This window comes from Bicyclus anynana, chromosome 16, assembly GCF_947172395.1.
Source record: "Bicyclus anynana chromosome 16, ilBicAnyn1.1, whole genome shotgun sequence".
Lineage (NCBI taxonomy): Eukaryota > Metazoa > Arthropoda > Insecta > Lepidoptera > Nymphalidae > Bicyclus > Bicyclus anynana.
Window position 1 is genome coordinate 15,539,446 of NC_069098.1, and position 22,575 is coordinate 15,562,020.

The 22,575-nt window shown below is 34.9% G+C and overlaps 1 protein-coding gene across 1 annotated transcript in view; it reads left to right on the plus strand.

The window, feature by feature from the left end:
• Window positions 1-15,133, plus strand: part of LOC112054763 (dopamine D2-like receptor) — a 228,098-nt gene extending 212,965 nt beyond the window's left edge. Inside the window, exons 4-10 of the mRNA XM_052886107.1 lie at window positions 4,957-5,066; window positions 6,026-6,278; window positions 6,932-7,116; window positions 10,205-10,315; window positions 10,713-10,922; window positions 11,616-11,827; window positions 13,447-15,133. Of these exons, the coding sequence (XP_052742067.1) occupies window positions 4,957-5,066; window positions 6,026-6,278; window positions 6,932-7,116; window positions 10,205-10,315; window positions 10,713-10,922; window positions 11,616-11,827; window positions 13,447-13,661 (1,296 nt within the window). The 3' untranslated portion in view covers window positions 13,662-15,133. The remainder of the gene's footprint in view (window positions 1-4,956; window positions 5,067-6,025; window positions 6,279-6,931; window positions 7,117-10,204; window positions 10,316-10,712; window positions 10,923-11,615; window positions 11,828-13,446) is intronic.
• The last annotated feature ends 7,442 nt before the right edge of the window (window positions 15,134-22,575 follow it).

A 22,575-nucleotide genomic window follows, 5' to 3' on the forward strand; every position in this document is an offset into this window, starting at 1 on the left:
GGGCCAGCGTGGTGGACTATTTGCCCTAACTCCTCTTATTCTGAGAGAAGGCTCCAGCTCAACAGTGAGACGAACATGGGTTGTTATTAATGATGATGATGAAGCTGAACTAAGCGTAGTAACACATTTCCAGGTGTTACCGATGTACAACGTTAGTAAGAGGAGCCACTAGTATTGAGTAACCATAGCAACGCGTTGTTAATATATTTTCTGTGGCAACGCGTTAACGTCATTACAATCGCGTACCAATATTTTCAATTATTTGACATATTCAATGCACAAGTATGTACTGAGCGACTATGGAGCCCGCGTGTAACACTTTTGATTATAATTGTACCTGCGCAAACAACGTTCATTTTAGTTCAACTTACTCGCCGGGGTTTTTACAACCAATAGGTACAGTAATTTCAGTCAGAGTCTTAGTTGAGAAGTTTCGTTTAGCTGTTGGATCAAGGGATGCAGAAGGTATTTCATAAACGTAGTTAAAAATTGAAAAGAAAAAAAATAATTATCACACTAATATTATAAAGGCGGAAGTGTGTAAGTATGTTTGTTCATCTTTTACGCTGCGGCTACTAAAGCGATTTTGCTGAAATTTGGAATGGAAATAGATTTTACTCTGGATTAACACATAAGCAATTTTTAATCCCGGAAAAATCCATGGTTCCTGCGGGATTTGTGAAAAACTGATTCCCACGCGGACGAAGTCGCAGGCGTCCGCTAGTTGTAAAGTAAAATATGACATTTTAATTTTATCAATATTGCTCATTTTATTAAGAAATCACAAAATTCCCAAGATGCTCTAACATCATCTTTAAAATCTTCGAGGCATTTGTTAGCTCTAAAATACCTTTCAATCTCTACTTTTAAATTAATTGAAAAAAAGAAAATAATTAAAAATACTTATTATAATTCCGTAAACTTGCTTCTTGTGCAATGAAATATTTTTGGTAACTCTAAAATATCAAACCTTTTTTAGTACAAACAAACATAATAACTTATACACAACCCTTCGACGGTCAGGTAATAAGATGACTATTCAAAATGTTTTACCCCTCAGCTATAGACTAAGTCTATGGCTTGATATCGAGTTGGAATGGGGAAAAAGGGAAATCATTCCAAACGGACAAAGCTCGGGACAATTTCAGCTGTAAACGTTGTCCAAACAAAATAACGTATCACTGCAAACATTAGTGTTGCCTTCGTAACGTTTACACCTCACGATTTGTGTTGATTTCGTTTGGAAGCCATTGGATCTTCCAACTTCACACAGGAAGTAAAACTTAATGAAATCGTAATGTTGTTGTCAATTGTAAACTATAATACCTACTTGTATGCATATTTTTTAAAGAGCAACTTTTGAGTAACTTGCCGGTTCTTCTCAGCAGAACCTGCCTTCCGAACCGGTGGTAGAATCTTTATAAATAGTCAACTGGCGTTTCAAAAGTGCTTGTAAACTGAGACTACTTGAAATAAATCAATTTTGAATTTTAAACGTCCTACTGCCGTATCGCCCCCTGTCCAACAGCCTGAGTTTATATAGGCAGATAACTACGCCGGCAAACAATCCCTTCGGAGTCAAATATAGCAATACTTCTAACGGCGGAGATGAGTATGGTGGTAGTACATCCCCGGACGATCTATGTCTCGGGAAGATAAAAGAAAGATAAATCGAAAAAATAGAAATAAGTCCTAGTTCTCTCTTGTTATAATATCTACATTTGTATTTGTTTATGTACCTATACGAATAAACTCAAAAACTACTACGAACGATTTAAAAATTCTTTAAAAATCTTCCAAATTTGAAATTGAATATATTAGGATTCTATCAAAATGATTTCTTTGCCACTAAATAAAAGAAAGAAATTTTTATAATATATAAATGGATTTATTATTAAATTTCCATTAAAAATACGATAGTGAATACATAGAATATGAAAAAGTAATTTGAAAATTAATATTATGCATTAACTAATTAAGTTCCATCTTACTGATTCACAAAAGAGCACACGCCTCATAATATTATGCACGAGACTCAATGTTTGCACAAACGAGATTACTATAATGTAGTCGATGTATGTTCATCATATAAAAATCGTATTACTTAATATATTTTTATTACATTATACTAGCTAATACCGCGCGGTTTCACCCGCGTAGTTCCCGTTCCCGTAGGAATACGGGGATAATATATAGCCTATATCCTTCTTAGATAAATGGGCTATCTAACACTGAAATATTTTTTCAAATCGGACCAGTAGTTCCTGAGATTAGCGCGTTCAATCAAACAAACAAACAAACTCTTCAGCTTTATAATATTAGTATAGTATAGATGAAAGCGAACGGTTTAGTTACGAAATATCGCAAACCGATAAAGATAAAAAAGCAAAAAAGATAAAGTTTGCCATGGAGGTAGTTGACAGTTAGTAGACATCCGCTAAAAACAGATTTTGCGACAGGGCCGGTTTAAAGAGGTTTATGGGCGGAAGAAGTTGCAGGCGTCCGCTGGTATTAAATATACACATTATCACCCTAAGCTAAGAAGGGAGGCCTGACCCTGTATTGTGCAGATAAACAAGACTGATTATGATAACATAGATATCTCAAAAGACTCATTTATTTACACTCTGAATAACTCGAGCACGATATTGTGATTGACGTTTAATTTCCACATTATGTGGATGTGATAATTTAAGGGAAATCAAAATAAACTTCTTTATTATTTCCCGCCCGCTGAATTGGAAAATTGAAACAAAATTTTGTTTACACAGAGCTGATGTTTGCTCGATCAGAGACCCCACGCGTTGGCTGAATTCGTTTTACGTACGCGCGCAAACAACTTTGTCTGTATTATATGTATTTCATTCTGTTTCTATACTAGATGATGCTGGGTACATAGTCTTTTGTTATCTAGTACGGGTAGTATTAACATTTATAATATTATATTACTAGCCCCCCCCCCCCCCCCCTATTTCACCGCCTTTTTATTTTATTTTTGCAATAAAAAGTATCCTATTACCTTCTCCGTATTATGGTCTCAAACCGTGCCAAGTTTCATTTGAATTCATTTAGTAGTTTCAGCGTGATGCCTCTCTCTCTCTCAAATTGCAAATGTATAGAATTCGACCAGTTTTATTATAAGAATATATATAGATAGATAGATATAGATAAGTATAGATTATTGAAAAAGGAGTTAGGTATGTGTATAAAGTTGTTTTACCAGTGATAGTAAAAATCAGCCCTCATTCACAAGGGAGGTTTTTAAAAAAGCGTTCAAACATAATATGAAGTTAAATGACCAAGATTCCAACGCCCAAAATTTAAAATGCAACACTGCTCGACAAAAATCGCCGTATTTTAAAAACATTGTCGTGTGAACTTATACTTGGGAATGCATTTGTTTTATTTGAACGCTTTTGTAATGTCCGTTAAAAAAACTCTCGTGCGAATGAGGACTTAGCGTCTCGTTGTTTTGTAGTCTTTGATTTTATTCTACGTCATACAAAAATACAAATCTATCCTCTTTATAATATTAATTATAAAGATTTTATCTCTTTTATCTTATCTTTCCTCTTTATAATATTTGACGACCTCCGTGGCGCAGTAGTATGCGCGGTGGATTTACAAGACGGAGGTACTGGGTTCGATCCCCAGTTGGGCCCATTGAGGTTTTCTTAATTGGTCCAGGTCTGGCTGGTGGGGGGCTTCGGCCGTAGCTAGTTACCACCCTACCGACAAAAACGTACCGCCAAGCGATTTAGCGTTCCGGTACAATGTCGTGTAGAAACCGAAAGGAGTGTGGATTTCATCCTACTCCTAACAAATTAGCCCGCTTCCATCTTAGATTGCATCATCACTTACCATCAGGTGAGATTGTAGTCATGGGATAACTTGTAAAGAATAAAAAAAAATGTAGAAGACGAAATGTCGTATCGTATCCGTATCCAACATATGAAAGAAAACCTACCTTTAGTAAGAAAGCAATAAAATGCGGGACACACAAAAGATGGCGGACAATGGCCACCGTAATGGTTGTCCGGGAGCGCGCCGGAAGTTGCGGATGTCAGGTGTCACCGGACAGCTACACGAGTAGCTATTAGTCCACGCCGAAACTGTTTCGTTTTTATACTTTTCCATGAGAAAATACTTTCAAATTACGTCATTTTTTTCTGAATCCCTACGAACAACGACTGGATTAATACGAGCGGATAAGGGGAGTTAAAACTGGTTTTAAATGAGATCCTTAAACCCTACACCCACACAGAAGGTCGTTAACACAAGGTCGTTACAAGTCCAGGGCTTCACTCGAGTTTTCCACACGATGAACCCGGCACCCACACTGCGAATCCTCGCAATCGAATCTTCGCAAAATAAGCGTAATTACAGCCCAGTTAAAATTAAGAAAGAATGACCAAACATGGTAAGGCTGCCTGTCCACCAAAGCGGAACGAGGGAGAGTAGCGGAGAAACGGACTAATGTGGAGCGGAGCGAGGTTGCGGAACGGAGTTGCAGACTGTTAAATAAATAAATGTTAAATTAATTTATTTAACCCCGCTCTGTTTTCTAGCTCCGTTTACTGGTTTTTATTTTTTTTAACTAGCTCGCAAGTCCCTGTACACTTAAGATTTGCACGACTTATCCTTTATACAATCCTTTATATTGCAACATTTTTCTATAAGCTTGCGAATTCTCCCGGAAAACATTAGTATCATTGAAATAAAATACGAAATACTATAATAATCTTACTCGAATTACGTTCGCAATATGAAATGTGATCGAGAAAATTTCGAACAAAAGAATATTCCCAATTGTAAGAAGTTGATGGAATTAGGTACTTAAATCGGGTTGATTTATTTGATCAAGGTATTCGGAGGTCCTATTGGATTTCAATTTGTGTTTATGATATTGTAAATGAGACTTTATCGTGATGATTTAGAGTGTAAACTTGTTCGCAGGTAAACGGATCGTGGGGCCTACCGGCGTTCATTTGCGACGTGTACATCGCAATGGATGTGGCGTCTTCCACTTCGAGCATATTCAATCTAGTTGCTATTTCTGTTGATAGGTGAGTTGGATCTCTATTTTTCTTTGATTCTCTCCGTTTTCTACTCTACACTAATGTATGATGTATGTTGTAGTTAGGTCGAAGCTATTTTTAACCGCACTTTTAAAACAAGGGTACTATCTTTTCGACTCGTATGTATGTAACATTGTCAGAGTCAATTTTGTTTATCTAAATATACATAACTCAAAAGTGAGTGACTGACTCACTGACTGACATAGTGATCTATCAACGCACAACTCAAACCACTAGACGGATCGGGCTGAAATTTGGCATGCAGGTAGATGTTTTGACATACACATCCGTTAAAAAGGATTTTGATCAATTCTACCCTCCAAGGGATAAAATAGGAGATGACAGTTTGTATGAAACTGAAATTTGAAATGAAAATAGATTTTACTCTGGGTTGACACATAGGCTACTTTTCATCCCAGAAAAATCTATGGTTCCCGTGGGATTTGTAAAACACTGAATTCCACGCGGACGAAGTCGCGGGCGCCCGCTAGTAATATTATGTTAATATATCCCAGCTTCTAATCATGTTTTTCAAATTTCATAAAATATGTTTATTATGTCTGTATGTTACTTACGTTTGAGGCAGCCAAGGGGTAAACTTCAAATGATATTTTAAATAATACATTTTTTTTAAACCAGTTACAATGCAGACCAAGGCGCGTTTCAAACGCTCGTAACTTTAATTTTATGTTTTCGACTATAACTACCACTTTTAAATTAAATTATGTCATAACTTGACGTTTCAAAAGTGCTTGTAAACTAAGCCTAAAGTCTTAGGCTAAGTCCACAAAGCGGAGCGAGGCAGCGGAGCCGAGAAACGGAGAAATATTGACCAATAGAACTGCACAAAATCTCCGCTCCGCTTAAGTGGACAGGGACTTGCGAGCTAGTTAAAAAATCATATAAAACAGTTGTTATTTTGTTGTTGTTATATTGTTGTTATTCAGGTACATAGCGGTGACACAGCCCATCAAGTACGCGAAGCACAAGAACAACCGGCGCGTGTGGTTCACCATCGTGCTGGTGTGGTTGGTGTCCGCTGCCATCGGCGCGCCCATCGTGCTCGGCCTCAACGACGCGGCGGACAGGAACTACAGCGAGTGCTTGTTCAACAACCAGAACTACGTGCTGTACTCCTCGCTCGGCTCCTTCTACATCCCCTGCATCATGATGATGTTCCTCTATTATAATATTTTTAAGGTCAGATTTCATAACATCCTCATTCATAACGTCCTCGTTAACATAGTATAGTTAGCCCATGTGGTTTCGGATCACGGTCCTGGGTTCGAATTTGGTTTGGGCTTTTTTTTTGCTGTGTTAGTTAAAATTCTTCAAGGCTTTACGTGCTCTCCGAGACACGGGGGTGTTCCAGCCACAACGACTTCCTAATTTTTGAATTGAACTGAAATTTGAATTCAATAACGTACTTAATTTTATTTATTTTTAAGAAATTAATTATCACGTGTCTCTAACGGTGAAGGAAAAACATCGTGAGGAAACCAGCGAATTTTTTTGATTCTCTGCGTGTGTGAACTCTGCCAATCCGCATTGGGCCAGCGTGGTGGACTAACCCCTCTCATTCTGAGAGGAAACTCGAGCTCAGCAGTGAGCCTAAAATAAGTTGATAATGATGATGAATTTTATTTTCAAGTAGAATACACATAGTATAGAAACAATGAGGAGGTGTTCTCACTGGAGAATACACGAAGTTTTCCTATGACACTTCTCCTTTTAATTTTTTTTTTATAGAGAGGAAAAACAGGAATGCCTTATTAAGCCCAGTAAACAATGTCAGTAGGACTACAGTTAATCGAGTCTTCGATACAATATTAATTTTAAATTGTCCATGTCAGGCGTTAAGAAACCGTGCCAAGAAGCAGCGAGCAGCGAAGAAACCACCGGTGTCGGACACGTTGACAGGCGCCACCGCCGCCGTGGTCATAGAGAACGTGGCGCAGACCCGCCAGCTGGAGACGGCGCTGGACGACCGGCCCACCAACACCGGCTCCGGCAGCAATGAAGACGACCACGAGGATAGGTAACATACAACTGTAACAAGCATACTTACAATAGTTTACCAAACTGGCAATAGATGGCGCTAAAGATACGTTAACCCGCGCGATTGTTTGTTCTTCCTAAATTATATAAGACCTCGCCTTGTTAATGTGTAAGGTATTCATAGCCAGTCTATCGGTACTAAGACATCAGCCTTGAAGGCGCTTTGGCTCTCAGCCGAACACCATCGAACTGCTTGTGCCACCCTCGTAGGACTCATTATTGTAACTCTTAACATCTCTGTATCGTTCTTTCTTCTTTCGACAATAAAACTATATCCCAGTACGCCATGGTTTCCATCGACCTGCAACCCGTCAAAACCTCCTGTTTTTATTAATCTTTGCTGGACTCAATGAGCCAGGCAATTAAAGTAGAGGGGATTCAGCTCCCACCAGCTTTGTTCCTTTGCGGGTTTGAGGCCTTAGGGCAATATTTAACGATCATTAACTAAGAATAATGACCGGCCTACTATTCTCTCCATGAACAGAGTTCTAATTTTTTTGAACATCAAGCTGACAGAGAATAGCTACCCTCATTTTTAATATCAGTACGTAAGCTTATTTATTAGGAGAGCGTTTTGTGACAGAATTCGTCTAGAAGAATTCTACCATTAAAATAAATTTTGTAGCCAAGAATTAAAACTTACGCCTCAGGTTGATAAACAAATCTGCATGTCATGCACATCGCGACAAACACACGATCAGTTTTATCGGATGTCAAGCCGTTAGCGCTGCAGGCGCGTATCGGATGGTGGGTGGCTAGCATCATACGACACAGCCCTGCCGCTGTAGTCAAGTGGCACGTCGATTCTCCTTCTACGATCGCCATCGCTTCGAAAATTAGAAAAATGTATGGGAATGTATTTTGATCACGTGACTTGTTGATAGCAAATGTCATTCCCATACATTTTTCTAGTTTTCGAAGCGATGGCGATCGTAGAAGGAGAATCGACGTACGACTTGTCTACAGGGGCTGACATGCTCTGTGAAGTACTTATTCCTGTTTTTATAGGCCATGCTTTTCCTTAGACTATCAGCTGGATCATTTGCATACTGTTAATTATTACAGCAAAAATAAAGCCTGTGTACTCATACATATCTTAGTATTTTGATTTAAAATCTTCTAATTTGTGATAAATTTATTGAAATGTTGCTTCAGTAACGCATTTTAATTAAAGGTAGTAAGTTACGAACTACCGACTTCTAATGCCAATTCAAAAAAAAATAAAAATAATTTCAATTTAATTACAAAGATGTCAGAATATCATTAACTATGTTTGAATATTTCATACGTAGTACATAATTTATTTACTTTTAATGTGTAAACGTACTGCCAGTAATGAATGATATGATATTCATTGTTTTATGTTTATTTTGTGAAAATTTACTAGTTAATACAACTAGCAGCGTGTGACGTCCGGACAGATTATAACAACATTTATTCGTATCAGTTTAATGTATACGACGTTTTTGGGCTGATTGCATAATATTGGTAATTAATTTAATTTCACGATTGTTTAAACAACTTGATTATAGCATTAATAATTAGGTATTTAAAATTGATGATAATTATTGAAACAATATTCACGCACATAATATTGTTTTTCATCTATAACTACTAATAATTTAAAAAGGTAATGTTTGTGGTATTGTAGGGGGTAATCTTTGGATCTATTGAAAATTCCTATACCACTAAAAACCACGTTATTTGTGAGTGTTGTAGGCTATATTTAATCCCTGTGTCCTCTGAGAACAGGAACTACGTGGGTGAAACCACGGGGCGTCGGCATTTACAAATTCAAATACAAAGATTTGATGGAAAACTAAATGAAGCATTAAGTGCAAATCCAAGGACATAGGGCAGAGCATTGTAGTTCATATTTTTATGGTAATAATCTATGGTACCATGGATAACTGACTAACTGACATAATCAACAATCAGCCGAAAGAACTGAAAAGATTTTTCGAAATTGAGGCGAAAATGTGGGACGGTGGGGTTGTATAAAGGTATCTATAAAATAAGCAGGAATGCGGCTTTCTACGTAGAAAAAATGCATAATTGTATCTAGAAACATTAGAAACTCAATTAGTTAATTGTTAAAATTTCTGCAAGTTATTGTTGTTATTCTTTCTTTTTACAATTACTTAGTAGGTACTACGGCTATGAGAGTTGCAACGCAAAGAATCGCACACTAAGCTTGACTTAATATACTTTACTGGATTTAGTTGACCAAACATGCAAATAATTGTGTTATGATATCCCCAAGACTGTGATGGACCTGCCAATGCATAGCTTTAAGCAATGTGTTAAAAAATTTTTGATTAGTCGAGGTTACGACACTATCGATGAGTTCCTTAATGATAAAGTTGCTTGGAGGCCGTTGGATCAGCTTCCACCTTCACACAGGAAGTAAAACTATAAGAAATTGTAATGTTGTCATCAATTGTAAATATAATATTATTGTGTGATTTTTTTTAAAGAAGCAACTGTTGAGTTTCTTGCCGGTTTCTTCTCAGCAGAATCTGCCTTCCGAACCGGTGGTAGAATCTTTACAAATAGTCAATGTGTAAAAAATACGCAATGGCGAAGTGTCTTTAGTTCCTGTAGAAATTATGTTCTCTAAACTTTAAACCTAAACCAAAATGTTAAATGAAATACACACAACCAGCTTAGTGTTCATTTACACGAGCGAGCTGCTACCGACGACGGCAGTCAGTGACGTCTCGGCGGCAGGCGACGGCGTCGCCCACTGCAGTCAGAGACGTCTCGGCGGCAGCCAACGGGAGTCGACTCCAGTGGCCGACCGCTGCCGACCGCCTGCCGCGGAGACGTCCCTGACTGTAGTCGAGTGCCGATGGCTGCCGCCGAGACGCCGCTGACTGCAGTGGGCGACGCCGTCGCCTGCCGCCGAGACGTCGCCTTTACCGACGACCGCAGTCGTCTGAAAAGTTGCCGCTCGTGTAAATGAACCCTTAGCCGTATATACTTAAGTGTTATAATGAGATTTCACAGAAGTTGATGGAATAAATAAATTGATTGCAGGTGAGATGTATTGCTTGATTTGTTGACAGTTTTGACAAGCGCTCGGTGGATCTGGAGGCGGACGCTGACGAGTGCCACGTCATCCCAAATGACAAATCAACTGAATTTATGCTGACGTCCGTTTTAGATGACAAGATCAAGTAAGTAATACATCTTTAATCAGAGCACTAAGTAACCGTTAGTAGTACATAGTACATAGACTCCGCGCCACGAAAGAAGTCCTGCGGCTAAAACCTGAACTAAATTTGACAGCGCCTTACGCAAATTGACGATAAGAGCGCCATTACGAAATGACAATGAGCGCCATTAAGACAATATCGCCGCGACATTAAGAGTCTATGCAATAAATCAATTTTATCATCAATCAATTTATCAAGATTTTAGAAATAAAACCTAATTGATCAAAAATAATGATTTTCTTTTATATGGACAACATCTTCGTATAAATTTAATTATTACAAACATTGAATTCTACAAAGTAGTATGTAGTTAAGAAAAACTGATGAAATTTTTCACAAACAAGCAATATTTTTTCAGACCACCGAAGAAAAACGTGAAATCCCAGTCAGTGCCAGACCCTAATGGCAACAATGACTCTGGTTACGCGCCATCGAACCTTGAAGACACAATCAGAGAGCACATCTCCCCCCCTGGCTCCCCGGTAGTGAGGGATGCTACTGTTCTGAAGAATATGTCTTGTGAATCTAGATGGAAGAAGAATGGGAAGAGGGTTGATTCTGATTCAAGGTAAAGCCATTGTATATGACTTAAAATAGACTAGATCACTTTAGCTGTCAAATTTTATGTGGAATTAAAAACCCCAAAGCCGCTTAAATGAATAATAAACTAAGCAACTTTTGACGGCTTCCGTGGCGCAGTGTTCCTCGGTTCGATATCCGGCTGGGCCAGTTTAGGTTTACTTAATTGGTTCAGGTCTGGCTGGTGCGGAGCTTCGGCTGTGGCTAATTAGCACCCTACCGGCAAAAACGTACCGCCAAGCGATTTAGCGTTTCGGTGCGATGTCGTGTAGAAACCGAAAAGGGTGTGGATGTTTTTCTCCTCCTAACAAGTTAGCCCGCTTCCATCTTAGAATGCATCAAGAATCACCATCAGTGGAAATTGTAGTCAAAGACATGTAATAAATAATAAAAAAGATATATTTAACTCACATACGATCTTGAAAATAATGTGTACAAACTAGTAGAGAATATTTTTTACACGCTCGCTTTTATTTTGAACAATAATTAACACATAACTTCCACGTATATGTGCATTTATTGCCCTCACATTAAGAGGAGATATAATTAATTTGTATTTAATTAATAATTCATTACAAACTAGTTAGTTAATACCAATTAGCATTCATGATACTCAATCTAACAGATTATAGAATATATGAGTATAACATACATAATAATCTCTTAATTGAATTGGTTACAGAAATGCTTCAATCGCTTTCCGATCAGATGACGACCTTCGGTCCAGTCACTTCGACATCCGCGATGGATCAACGTGTAAAAAAGAAAGAAAAGCGAGCGCTGCTACTGCAAGATTCACTATATACAAAGCCAATAAAGCTAGTAAAAAGAAAAGAGAAAAATCATCAGCCAAAAAAGAAAGAAAAGCTACTAAAACATTGGCTATTGTTTTAGGTAAGGTAGTAAGGAAACTAATTTTTCATTTTTATAATTTCAATTCTCGCGACATCAATGAAGCTAATAATGCAGCAAACACGAACTATTCTGAATATCCTTTGACCAATAATTGGAAAGTTGAATTAGAAAACTAACAAATGAAAAAAAAAAATTAATAACTAGTTTTTGCAGTCATTAAGTTTTTTAAGATTTAACATTACAATAACAAATATTTCATATAATAATAAGCTAGAAGCTTTTCGGATCTATACATTAAAATAACGTTGAATCAGCCATTTTACGCATCTTCACAAACTTTTATATTTATTAACCAGCAGACGCTCGCGACTACGTCTGCGAAAAATCCAGTTTTTCGCAGATCCCGCGGAAACCACGGATTTTTCCGGGATATAAACTTATGTTTATACAGAGTAAAATCTATTTTCATACCAAATTTCAGCCAAACCGCTTCAGTAGCCGCAGCAAAAAGGAGGAACAAACATACACTTACATACAAACTTTCACTTTTATAATACTAGTGTGAAGTCAATAAATGAAGTATTATGGCGTTATTTAAAAATATACGAGTCATATAATAAGAAGGATATTTATATCAGCATTTTTCTCACTACTTGCCAAAAAGTTTCCAAATGTGTAAAGTTTTTTGGAAGTAATTCTCAAACTTGTCAAAAACGGTTTGCGTTCTGTTCACGATTCTTGTTAAAAAGTTAGTTGTTAGGGACTTGTCAAAAAATACTGGAACAAGCGACAAGATAGGTGGAATTTTGTTATTCAACTCCAATAACATAACAAAGTTTACGCCTACGTCGAATTCGTGACCGTCCACCTAACGAAGGTGAAGTAGAAATCTCTATAATTTAATCGGCACCGTTACTTATGTAACATACCAAAATAATTTCTAGTGTTATTATCATCTTGTTTTTCATTATCTGTACTAGCATTTGTACATTTAAAAAATTGTTCTTGTAATTTTTAAAAATAATAACGTTAAAAACAAAGTCGTTTAGGTATTTTTATTTAAACTATAAAATATGTTTCTCATAACATTGTAATAACAATACAATACATTGTAATAACAATACAATAGAAAAACAGCAGAATTCACGTGCTTATTGTTTGGGTACACCTAACTAATTTCAGTTTTGCATGAACAAGCACTAATCTAAGAACTCGATATAGGCTCAAAATCGTGTTATTTAGAAGTTAGGCCTAAATACAGCAGTGGACATCATTCGGGTGACAATAAAAATATGACATGATAGTCGTTTTTTATTTGAGTTATATACTGCTAATCGTTAAAGACGAGCTCAATGGACGTGAGCTCTGCCTTGGATTCGGAAATCGTTGGTGCGAATCCATTCCGGGGCATTCAATCCCAACTTTTCCTTTATGTGCATTTTAATAAATTATATATCACGTGTCTCGAACGGTGAAGGAAAAACATCGTCAAGAAACCTGCATACTTGAGAATTTTCTTAATTTAGTCTGAAGTGAAATCTGCCAATCCACATTGGGCCAGTGGTGAACTACTAGACTAAACCTTACTACACTTGTGCTCAACAGTAAGCCAAAAATGAGTTGTTAATGATACTAAATTGTCATTTCTTTTCTCACAGGTGTTTTCCTCTTCTGCTGGACCCCGTTCTTCACCTGCAACGTCCTTGACGCCATCTGCGGCAAGTTCGGCCTCCAGTTCACCCCCGGGGTGACGGTGTTCATCCTCAACACCTGGCTGGGCTACATCAACTCCTTCCTCAACCCCGTCATATACACCATCTTTAACCCTGAGTTCAGAAAGGCGTTCCGCAAAATACTCAAGTGTAGTACCTAGCCCGCGGATTATATGGTCGTACTCGCACAGTAGATCTCAAATTTCGTTGTATTAGTGTATGTCGTTAATTATATTTTATAGATTTGAAATGGTAATGTCAATGAAAAAGTACCTCGCAAGGCCATTTTTGAACTGTTAGTTGTATGTTGAGTTTTGAACTGTTAGTATTTGATACGAACAAAACGCTTTCAATGTCATCGTACAACGTTGAAAAACCGACAGGAAATTAAAGGAAATTCATAGAAGATGACCGCAAATTATTGTTTTTACACAAATCACATCCTGACTGAAGAAGAAATTATGAAAGAAAACGATTGATTTGAATTTTTGTGTTTTGTTTTGAGTGTGTTCGTTGATAATTAATTTCGTCATTTTATACAAATTTGTCATAAAAATGTAGAATGAAGTTATATAAAACAAATCATTACAAGATAAAATAAATTGATTCTAATATGCAAAATATGAGTCTAAGGTCCAGGCCGCATAAGCAATTAGCCACATTTCCGCGTTAAAAATGACATTGTAAAATATTTTTTTCATTAGTTAAAAAAAAATTCATAATGCAAACTAAAATATGATTTTTTTTTTTATTATTCTTTACAAGTTAGCCCTTGACTACAACTCACCTGATGGTAAGTGATGATGCAGTCTAAGATGGAAGCGGGCTAACTTGTTAGGAGGAGGATGAAAATCCACACCCCTTTCGGTTTCTACACGGCATCGTACCGGAACGCTAAATCGCTTGGCGGTATGTCTTTGCCGGTAGGGTGGTAACTAGCCACGGCCAAAGCCTCCCACCAGCCAGACCTGGACAAATTAAGAAAATCTCAATCTGCCCAGCCGGGGATCGAACCTAGGACTTCCGTTTTGTGAATCCACCGCGCAAACCACTGCGCCACGGAGGCCGTCAAAATTTATTTTATTCAACAAATAAAAACTTTGAGTATGTTTAACTTGTAACACTAACTTTAAAACTGTTGCCTACTACAACAGTTTTTAACTACCTAGTAAGTTCACAACGTAGGCTTCGAATTTATTGAAAAGTTTTGTTTGTTAAAAGTGGGTAATTAATTAATTAATCAGAGTAACTGAATGAAAATTGGCATGCATATAAAAATAGGAATGTTTATAAACAACGAAAACTTTTTGTAATACTCCTATGTAAGTTTGTAATGAGATCTACTAAACGGCCACATAATTGTAAAACGGTTGAACTTTACAATGTATCACTTAATTTGATGTGATAAAATTATCAAAATGTAAATTTTAAAATAATTTGTAGAATGTTAGCATATCAACTGTAAACTAAAAAAGAAGTATTAATATTCGTATTGTAATTTGTAAAATAAAATTTGCTCATGTGAAATAATATTCTAGTCACTGATCAGTATTTAATAGGTATTGTGTTAAATTTATAATTGTAATTTGTAACTATCATAATTATAAAAATAATGACTAAAATAATTTAAAATGCCAAAGTACTCATACGATGTAAATGAGATATTATTTAGCTTTAGTTATTTTAAGGTTGTGATATTTTTTTTACTTTTACACATTTTGACTTCTTATTAATAATTAACTTCTTTATGCAAGTAGAAATAATTCAATATTCCATTACTTAAAATGATATAGTTGTTACATAATTAAAAAAATATGTAAAGACTATAATATATCTATCGCAAAAAACCTAGATACACATCATTTACCAAATTAGGTATTGAAGACATTTGTGGTACTCGATTTAAGAGATTAAGTAAAAGATTAAATGGGTTCCACAGTATTTTATTTATAGTACTTGCGTTTTAACCGCAAGTTACAAAAAAAAACTGAATTAATTTAAGTATTTTAATAATTTAAATCACAAAGACGCAACAGATTTATAATCAAAAAAAAGTAAAAAAAAAACTAAGGCCGTTGTAGGACTTTTAGAATGTAAACAATCGTGAGTATTTATTTATGTAAACGAATTAGATACGACCGTAATTACATGAGTTGTGTAACTATGCAACGCAACGCGGCATAGACCAAACATTGCATGAATAAGCTCCTAACTAAGGGCTAAAAAAATGTAAAACCCTGTTTATATCATATAATTCTGCCGTATTTATGCCTATTCGGGTATTACTCCAAACATTATCATTATTGATCTTTGCTAATTATATTTATAGTTATGTTATTAGCATATAAATAATGTTAGTAGAGTTTCTTGTAAAGTTTATAGTCTCGTTTCGAGATTCTAAGATTCAGCAATAGTATTATAATATGTTTTTACAATAAACCCACTGCTGAAATGGTACATCTACCTTATTTGATACTTAGATTTCAATTTGGTGGGTATCGCGACACAATTATACACAGTTTGCAACTTTAACTTGAGTATTGTATTATGATTTAACTACACTAACTAACTACACATTTGTTAGTCAATAAAATGTTTTTTTATTAAATGAATTATTTGTAATTTCAATTGAATATTTTCAAAGATGATATTGCAAATGACATTTAACTTCTAGAACTCATGCTCGAAAGTTCAACATAATATTTTTAGTAAGTAAATTATTGTTTTTCAAACATGGCTGACAGAATTTTGTGTTATTTAGTTTCAATTGTGCCATACAATTGTTTTGCAAATAAACAAATATCAAAAATCAAAATCAAAAATCATTTATTTCAAGTAGGCTCAGTTTACAAGTCTTTTGACACGTCAGTTGACTATTTGTAAAGATTCTACCACCGGTTCGGAAGGCAGGTTCTGCTGAGAAGATACCGGCAAGAAACTCAACAGTTGTTCTTTTGAAAAAGTCATACAGTATTATAATTTACAATTGATAACAATTACTGTTTACATTTCTTATAGTTTTACTTCATGTGTGAAGGTGGAAGCTGATCCAACGGGCTCCAGGCATCTTTATCATTAAGGAACTCATCAATGTTGTAGTACCCTCGACTAAGTAAATGTTTTTAACACATTGCTTAATGATATGCATTGGCAGGTCCATCACAGTCTTGGGGATCTTATTATAGAAGAGTACACCCAAACCTACAAAAGATTTTTTTACTCTTTGGAGACGATATGCAGAAATAACTAACTTATGCCCGTGTCTAGTAAGTCAAATTAATATTTTGTCTTACATATACTATACTGTTAGGTATATATATATTGACAGGCTATTGTTAGTATACATATTTCTTTAAACTTTTGACGAAGGGACTCGCGTGATTTTAATTGATATATTGCTCGAATTGCTCTTTTTTGAAGTACAAATATAGATTGTATATCGGCAGCCTTGCCCCACAATAAAATACCGTAAGACATTACGCTGTGAAAGTACGCAAAATAAACAAGCCTAGCTGTATCAACATCAGTAAACTGTCTTATTTTTCTCACGGCAAATGCCGCTGAGCTAAGTTTACCAGACAGTTTTTCTATATGAGCACCCCACTGAAGTTTACAATCCAAGGTCACTCCCAGAAAAACTGTGGAACTCTCCATTTCCAGTGTTTCACCATCGATCATTATAGACTCATTTTATAACATTTGGCAATGAAAACTCAATACATTTAGTTTTTTTCTCATTCAAAAGTAGATTATTTGCAGTGAACCAATGCGATATATACATTCCTTATATTATATTAACTTACATAAATAGTAGCTACATAAATTATTGTGAATATAATGCATTATATAAAATGTAACAAAATATTTTGAAATAAAATTGCATGCACGACGTGATTTGAAATGGTAGTATGTAAATTGTATAATCATATCGGAAATATTACTTTATCATTATTGTTTTAATAAAAGGAAAGAAAAAATATATTTAATTACTTAAATATATTTGAAGACTTTCGAATTTATAATTTTATGTTTTATCTTTACTAATATTATAAAGAAGTAATGTTTGTGAGGCTGTAGGGGATCTTTGGATCCTAAATGATCTCTAAATTTGAATTCTCTGATTCTGAATCTCTGATTTTGAAATTTTTCTTACCAATAAAGCCACAACATTGTTTTGAGTGTCATAGGTTATTATCGCGTATATCATCATATCTCCATGGAAACGGGAATTACAGGAGTTTTAATAATCAAGTTTTATTTAGTTCTTAACAAAATAATACATACAATCAATTTTTTACTTAACAACAAGTAATATAAGTTTCTTACATAATTCATGGAACTTTCTTAGCTAATTGTGAAAAATAAACTAAATTACCTATGTTAATATGAATAGCTTCATTTATTTTAAAAACACTGTTTGATAAAGACGGTCATAATATTAATTTTGTTATCTATTGATACAAAAATTATTATTTTATACTTATAGATTGATTTAGGAAATTTAATATTATTAATATTAAACAAAGTTCTGTTTCATGACAGGTTTAATAAATACATAAGTAATTGTTATTCATAGTTAGCAAACCCACTTAAAAATAATCGTAGATATGATCAATAGCTTTAATTTGATTATTATAAGTATAAAATATTAATGTAAAAATCAGAATAATATACTTATTATATCTCACTTCCAGTACTATAAACAAACAAGTAGAATACATTAAATTTAAAATGTTATCAAAACAGGGTTCCTGTGCAGAATCCAATATACTCTCTTTAAAAATTATATTATTATATTATAGTAAAATTATATTAAATATACATGTAAGTGTAAATTATATCAGTATTAAATTGTAATGTTTACAAAACTTTTACAAAAAATTAAAGTAGAGAGTTTCTTCGCTCTAGACATAGATAATGTTCTTAATTATAATATAATATTTGTAATATGTGCAATAACGTTAAAAACAAGGCAATATTTTGTTATATTTTAAATGTTTATGATTTATATTGTTCTGTTGAAACGTGCACTAAGTCCATTTAATGTGAATTGTAATAAGGATTTGTGTAAATATAATAATAAATATTAAATTACAATAAATAAATGTATACTTTAATTTTGTTACTTGTTTTATATATTTTTTTGGTTAAATGTACTCGTATTCTATAGAAAAGTGCATAATAAGTTAAATATTTTAAGACTATGTATTTAAAATATAGCAAGTAGATTGAATGCCAAAATGTTGTTTAAAATCTGTCTGTATATCGCTTTGTATAAAGTTCTTAAAGTTTGTAAGCGGCTGTATTCAGGAATAACAAAAATGTAAAAGTAGTATTTTAACTTTCTATGCGACAATGTGATGATGAGTTGAAATATATATTATTCTGTTTTTATTACAAATCTATTATTTACCTAAAAAAACCGACCTCTAAAATTCCAGGATTCGTTCTTTATAGACCCGCTACGCTGCTCTAATAGTATTTATTTAGTATTTAGTGGGTTTAGGAAGATGATTGATTTTGTCACGATCACTATCAAATGTTAATAATGGTTATGACTGGGACCGAACCTTTATGTGTTCTGCGAGGAAATGGAACACCACAAAGTTACCAACTCAAGACAGAAAGTTTTGACTGAGTATTTCTTGTTCGATAGAAAACATCTATCTAGCTCTATCCAATATTTGTACCTAGGACCTTGCGATCAGAGGTAGCATAGGGTAACAACTGCACTAACGAGGTAGAAATCTATTAATAGAAAAGACAAGATCCATATAATAATATGTCCTTAAATCCTATACGAGTACCAGAGCTTTTCCTTTTCAATTTAACGCCTTACATGAATGTTGATAGTAAAAATAATAGATTTCTTGAAATATGCAAAACAAAATAAATTAAATAAATTTATATATTTCGTTTTACATATTTCAAGAAATATGTATATGGCCAACCTTGATAGTGCGGTGCACTAATTTCGACAATTTGAATTTTTTTATCCAGTAGATTAGTACCTACAAAAGAAAGAATTCTTGAAAATCACACCTCTACAAATATGTAAGTACTTGAGGGTAGTTCCAATATGAGGCAGGATCTCGTACTATAGTATAAATAGAAGCAATTGACGAGTTTACAGACAGTATCGCAGATCTCCCCGAGGCGGAGACGACGACCAAGTTTAATTACTTGAATCCACAGACGTTAGCGAATTAATCGCGCGAACAAATTCACCTATCAATCGTGTAGTCTAGGAGACGTTCGTTGCTTTATGAGTACAAAGGACTACTAGAGAATAGTTATTACGATCTTTAATAACGATAAAGATTAATTGCTTAATGAAATTGCATTGTTTTGCTCGAAATTAAGTCTCAGACAGATATCGTTATTATTATCACTTAGATATTAATGATGTCGCTCTTCTATTAGTATTTTCTATCTCGGTTCTTTGTTCCATCTGTTAATTCGTCGGTCTGTTTGTTCACCGCAAAAAGTGATCCAAATTATAGGCTACAATACTGAGCGCACACATGCACAATTTTGTCTTTAATTCCATTATATATTTATGTATATATAGTTTTTACACCTGAACACACAACTCCACTTTGTAGGCGATATTTAGGTATCATTTGTTTGTAAAGTAACGTTTGTTGTTGACCACAACTAACATTGAGTTGTGTATAAATTTCCTCTTTGGAGCGCCTAATTTTTCATGCGCTAGTACCTAACACAAGCATTTAATATCATTGGTCAAGATTCAAAAACCAATGGTCTCAATTTTAAATTGTTCAGTTTTTAAAAAATAATTCTTCTCTTGATTTCTCTTGACTTGTTTTACCAAAATTTAGTCGTAAAGAGTTCAAATTTCAACTAGCAAACAAAATAGCATAATATATTTACTCCAATTATTTTTTTTTTCTCTATAATTCCATAATCTGGATTAGTAGGGTATTCACTAATTTGAGGCGCAATAAAAGCGCTTGGAGGCCATTGGATCAGCTTCCACCTTCTCACAGGAAATAAAACTATAAGAAATGTAAACAGTAATTGTTATCAATTGTAAATTATAATACTGTATGACTTTTTCAAAAGAGCAACTGTTGAGTTTCTTGCCGGTATCTTCTCAGCAGAACCTGCCTTCCGAACCGGTGGTAGAATCTTTACAAATAGTCAACTGACGTGTCAAAAGTGCTTGTAAACTGAGCCTACTTGAAATAAATGATTTTTGATTTTGATTTTGATTTTGATTTTGAGGGTAGGTATGAAAAAATTTCCTTACCGCTCGAATGCAAGTGATCGGCCGGACATTGAGACTCGTTAGTAGATACTAGCAGAGCATTCGGTGAAAAATACCGACCGAATTGAGAACCTCCTCCTTTTTGAAGTCGGTTAAAAAACCGGAGACCATGCGGTGCTACACGTAGGCAATAATAATTTTATACTATAGATCTGTTACGTCTCTACAAAATCACCGCAAAAAAGTGATCCGAATAATAAGAATCCGAATAAATTAATTTTTAAAGAAGATTACTTAAGTTTTACTAATTTCAAATATTTTGTAATGTCGTCAACCTGTTCGTCACCGTGATTCATTTAATTTTTTTTACACATAATATATTATGCACTATATTTTTCCATTGTACTGTAACTGTACTATAGTTGGCTTAAATATAAATTTAATCTAACTTGGGCGAAATATTTTCCGCCTAATTCCAATGGGGCTTGTTTTGTGGTAGTAAACTAGTCATAGTATTATAAAAATCACAAACACAAATCAGGCAGTAGCAAAAATCGAGTAAGTTACTTACAACATTTTTGTTAATAACGAAGATAGAAACTAGCACCGGTTCTTAGTAAATTCTTCTTTTGCTCAAAGAAAGTTCTTAATTGAATGTACAAAGTATCTTGAGAGGCTTACGAGTTCTTGCGAGACTAATGAATCAAACGACTGATTCATTTGTGATAGTTTCTGATATTTGAGTTAAGTTCTACTAGACCAGGCGCTGTGAGGATGTAAGTGTGCATAAGTCAATGATCACATTGTGTTTACAGTTTTGAAAAGCATGCTGATTACGATTCTGCATTTTGCAAGGAGGTTTGTTGGTCCATTCTTTTGTTATACCCTACCCTCTTTGTTATATCACGAAGGCGCCAAGGTTTAAATTTTATAGTTGCACTCCGTCATTACCCATGGCATGGGCCGACAATCTTTCCAGTTCAATAAAACGTGGAAGGTCCGGTCATTACAGCTCTTATTCTATTGTACATTACTGTAGCGACCGGCAAGAGAGGCATTGATGAACGAACGTAACGCACACATACGTAAGTCTGCGTGTGATTCTGAATTTCACGTGCTTTCGTTAATTTTTCGTGTAATACCAATGACAAAGTTGACGAACAACTAATAACAATAGTTTTTTATGCGCCAAAGTATTTTTTTTCACTCGACAGCTTGCTTTGTGCAAGCCAATTCGAAATTTAAATTAAACCTTTGATAAGTTACCTCTTTGGTCGCCATGTTGCGGAGTAGAAGATCGTTCCATTTTTAAATTACAAATATGATTTTACATAGTAATTTATTTGGTCGCTACACACGACAGTTATAGATTGTCATACAAATATTTCCTGCAACGATTTATCTCGAAGGAGATTGTTAAAATAATACTCAAATTTCTTAGCACGATTGAGAAAAAACCGTCTCCAAAAAAAGTCAACACGAGTGCATTCGTATCTCCATGCGTTGGTGTAAAGTAATGGTTCAGTCACTTGTAAAGCCGAGTCCGTCGCTATTATAACTTGAAGTGTCCTTACAATGGCTTTGTCGAGCACAAGTGCTCGAGATGATCGCATGTGACAATGTGTCATTACGTGTGGCTCTACGTGACCGGTGACACTTATAACGATCCATCACGTAATGGACCATCTTAAAGATGACTACACATCTATCAAGTCGCTGAAAATACACAGTCCACCACGTTGGTCCAATGCGGATTGGCAGACTTTACACACGCAAAGAATTAAGAAATTTTTCTGATATGCAGGTTTCCTTACGATGTTTTCCTTCAACGTTTGAACTGAAAG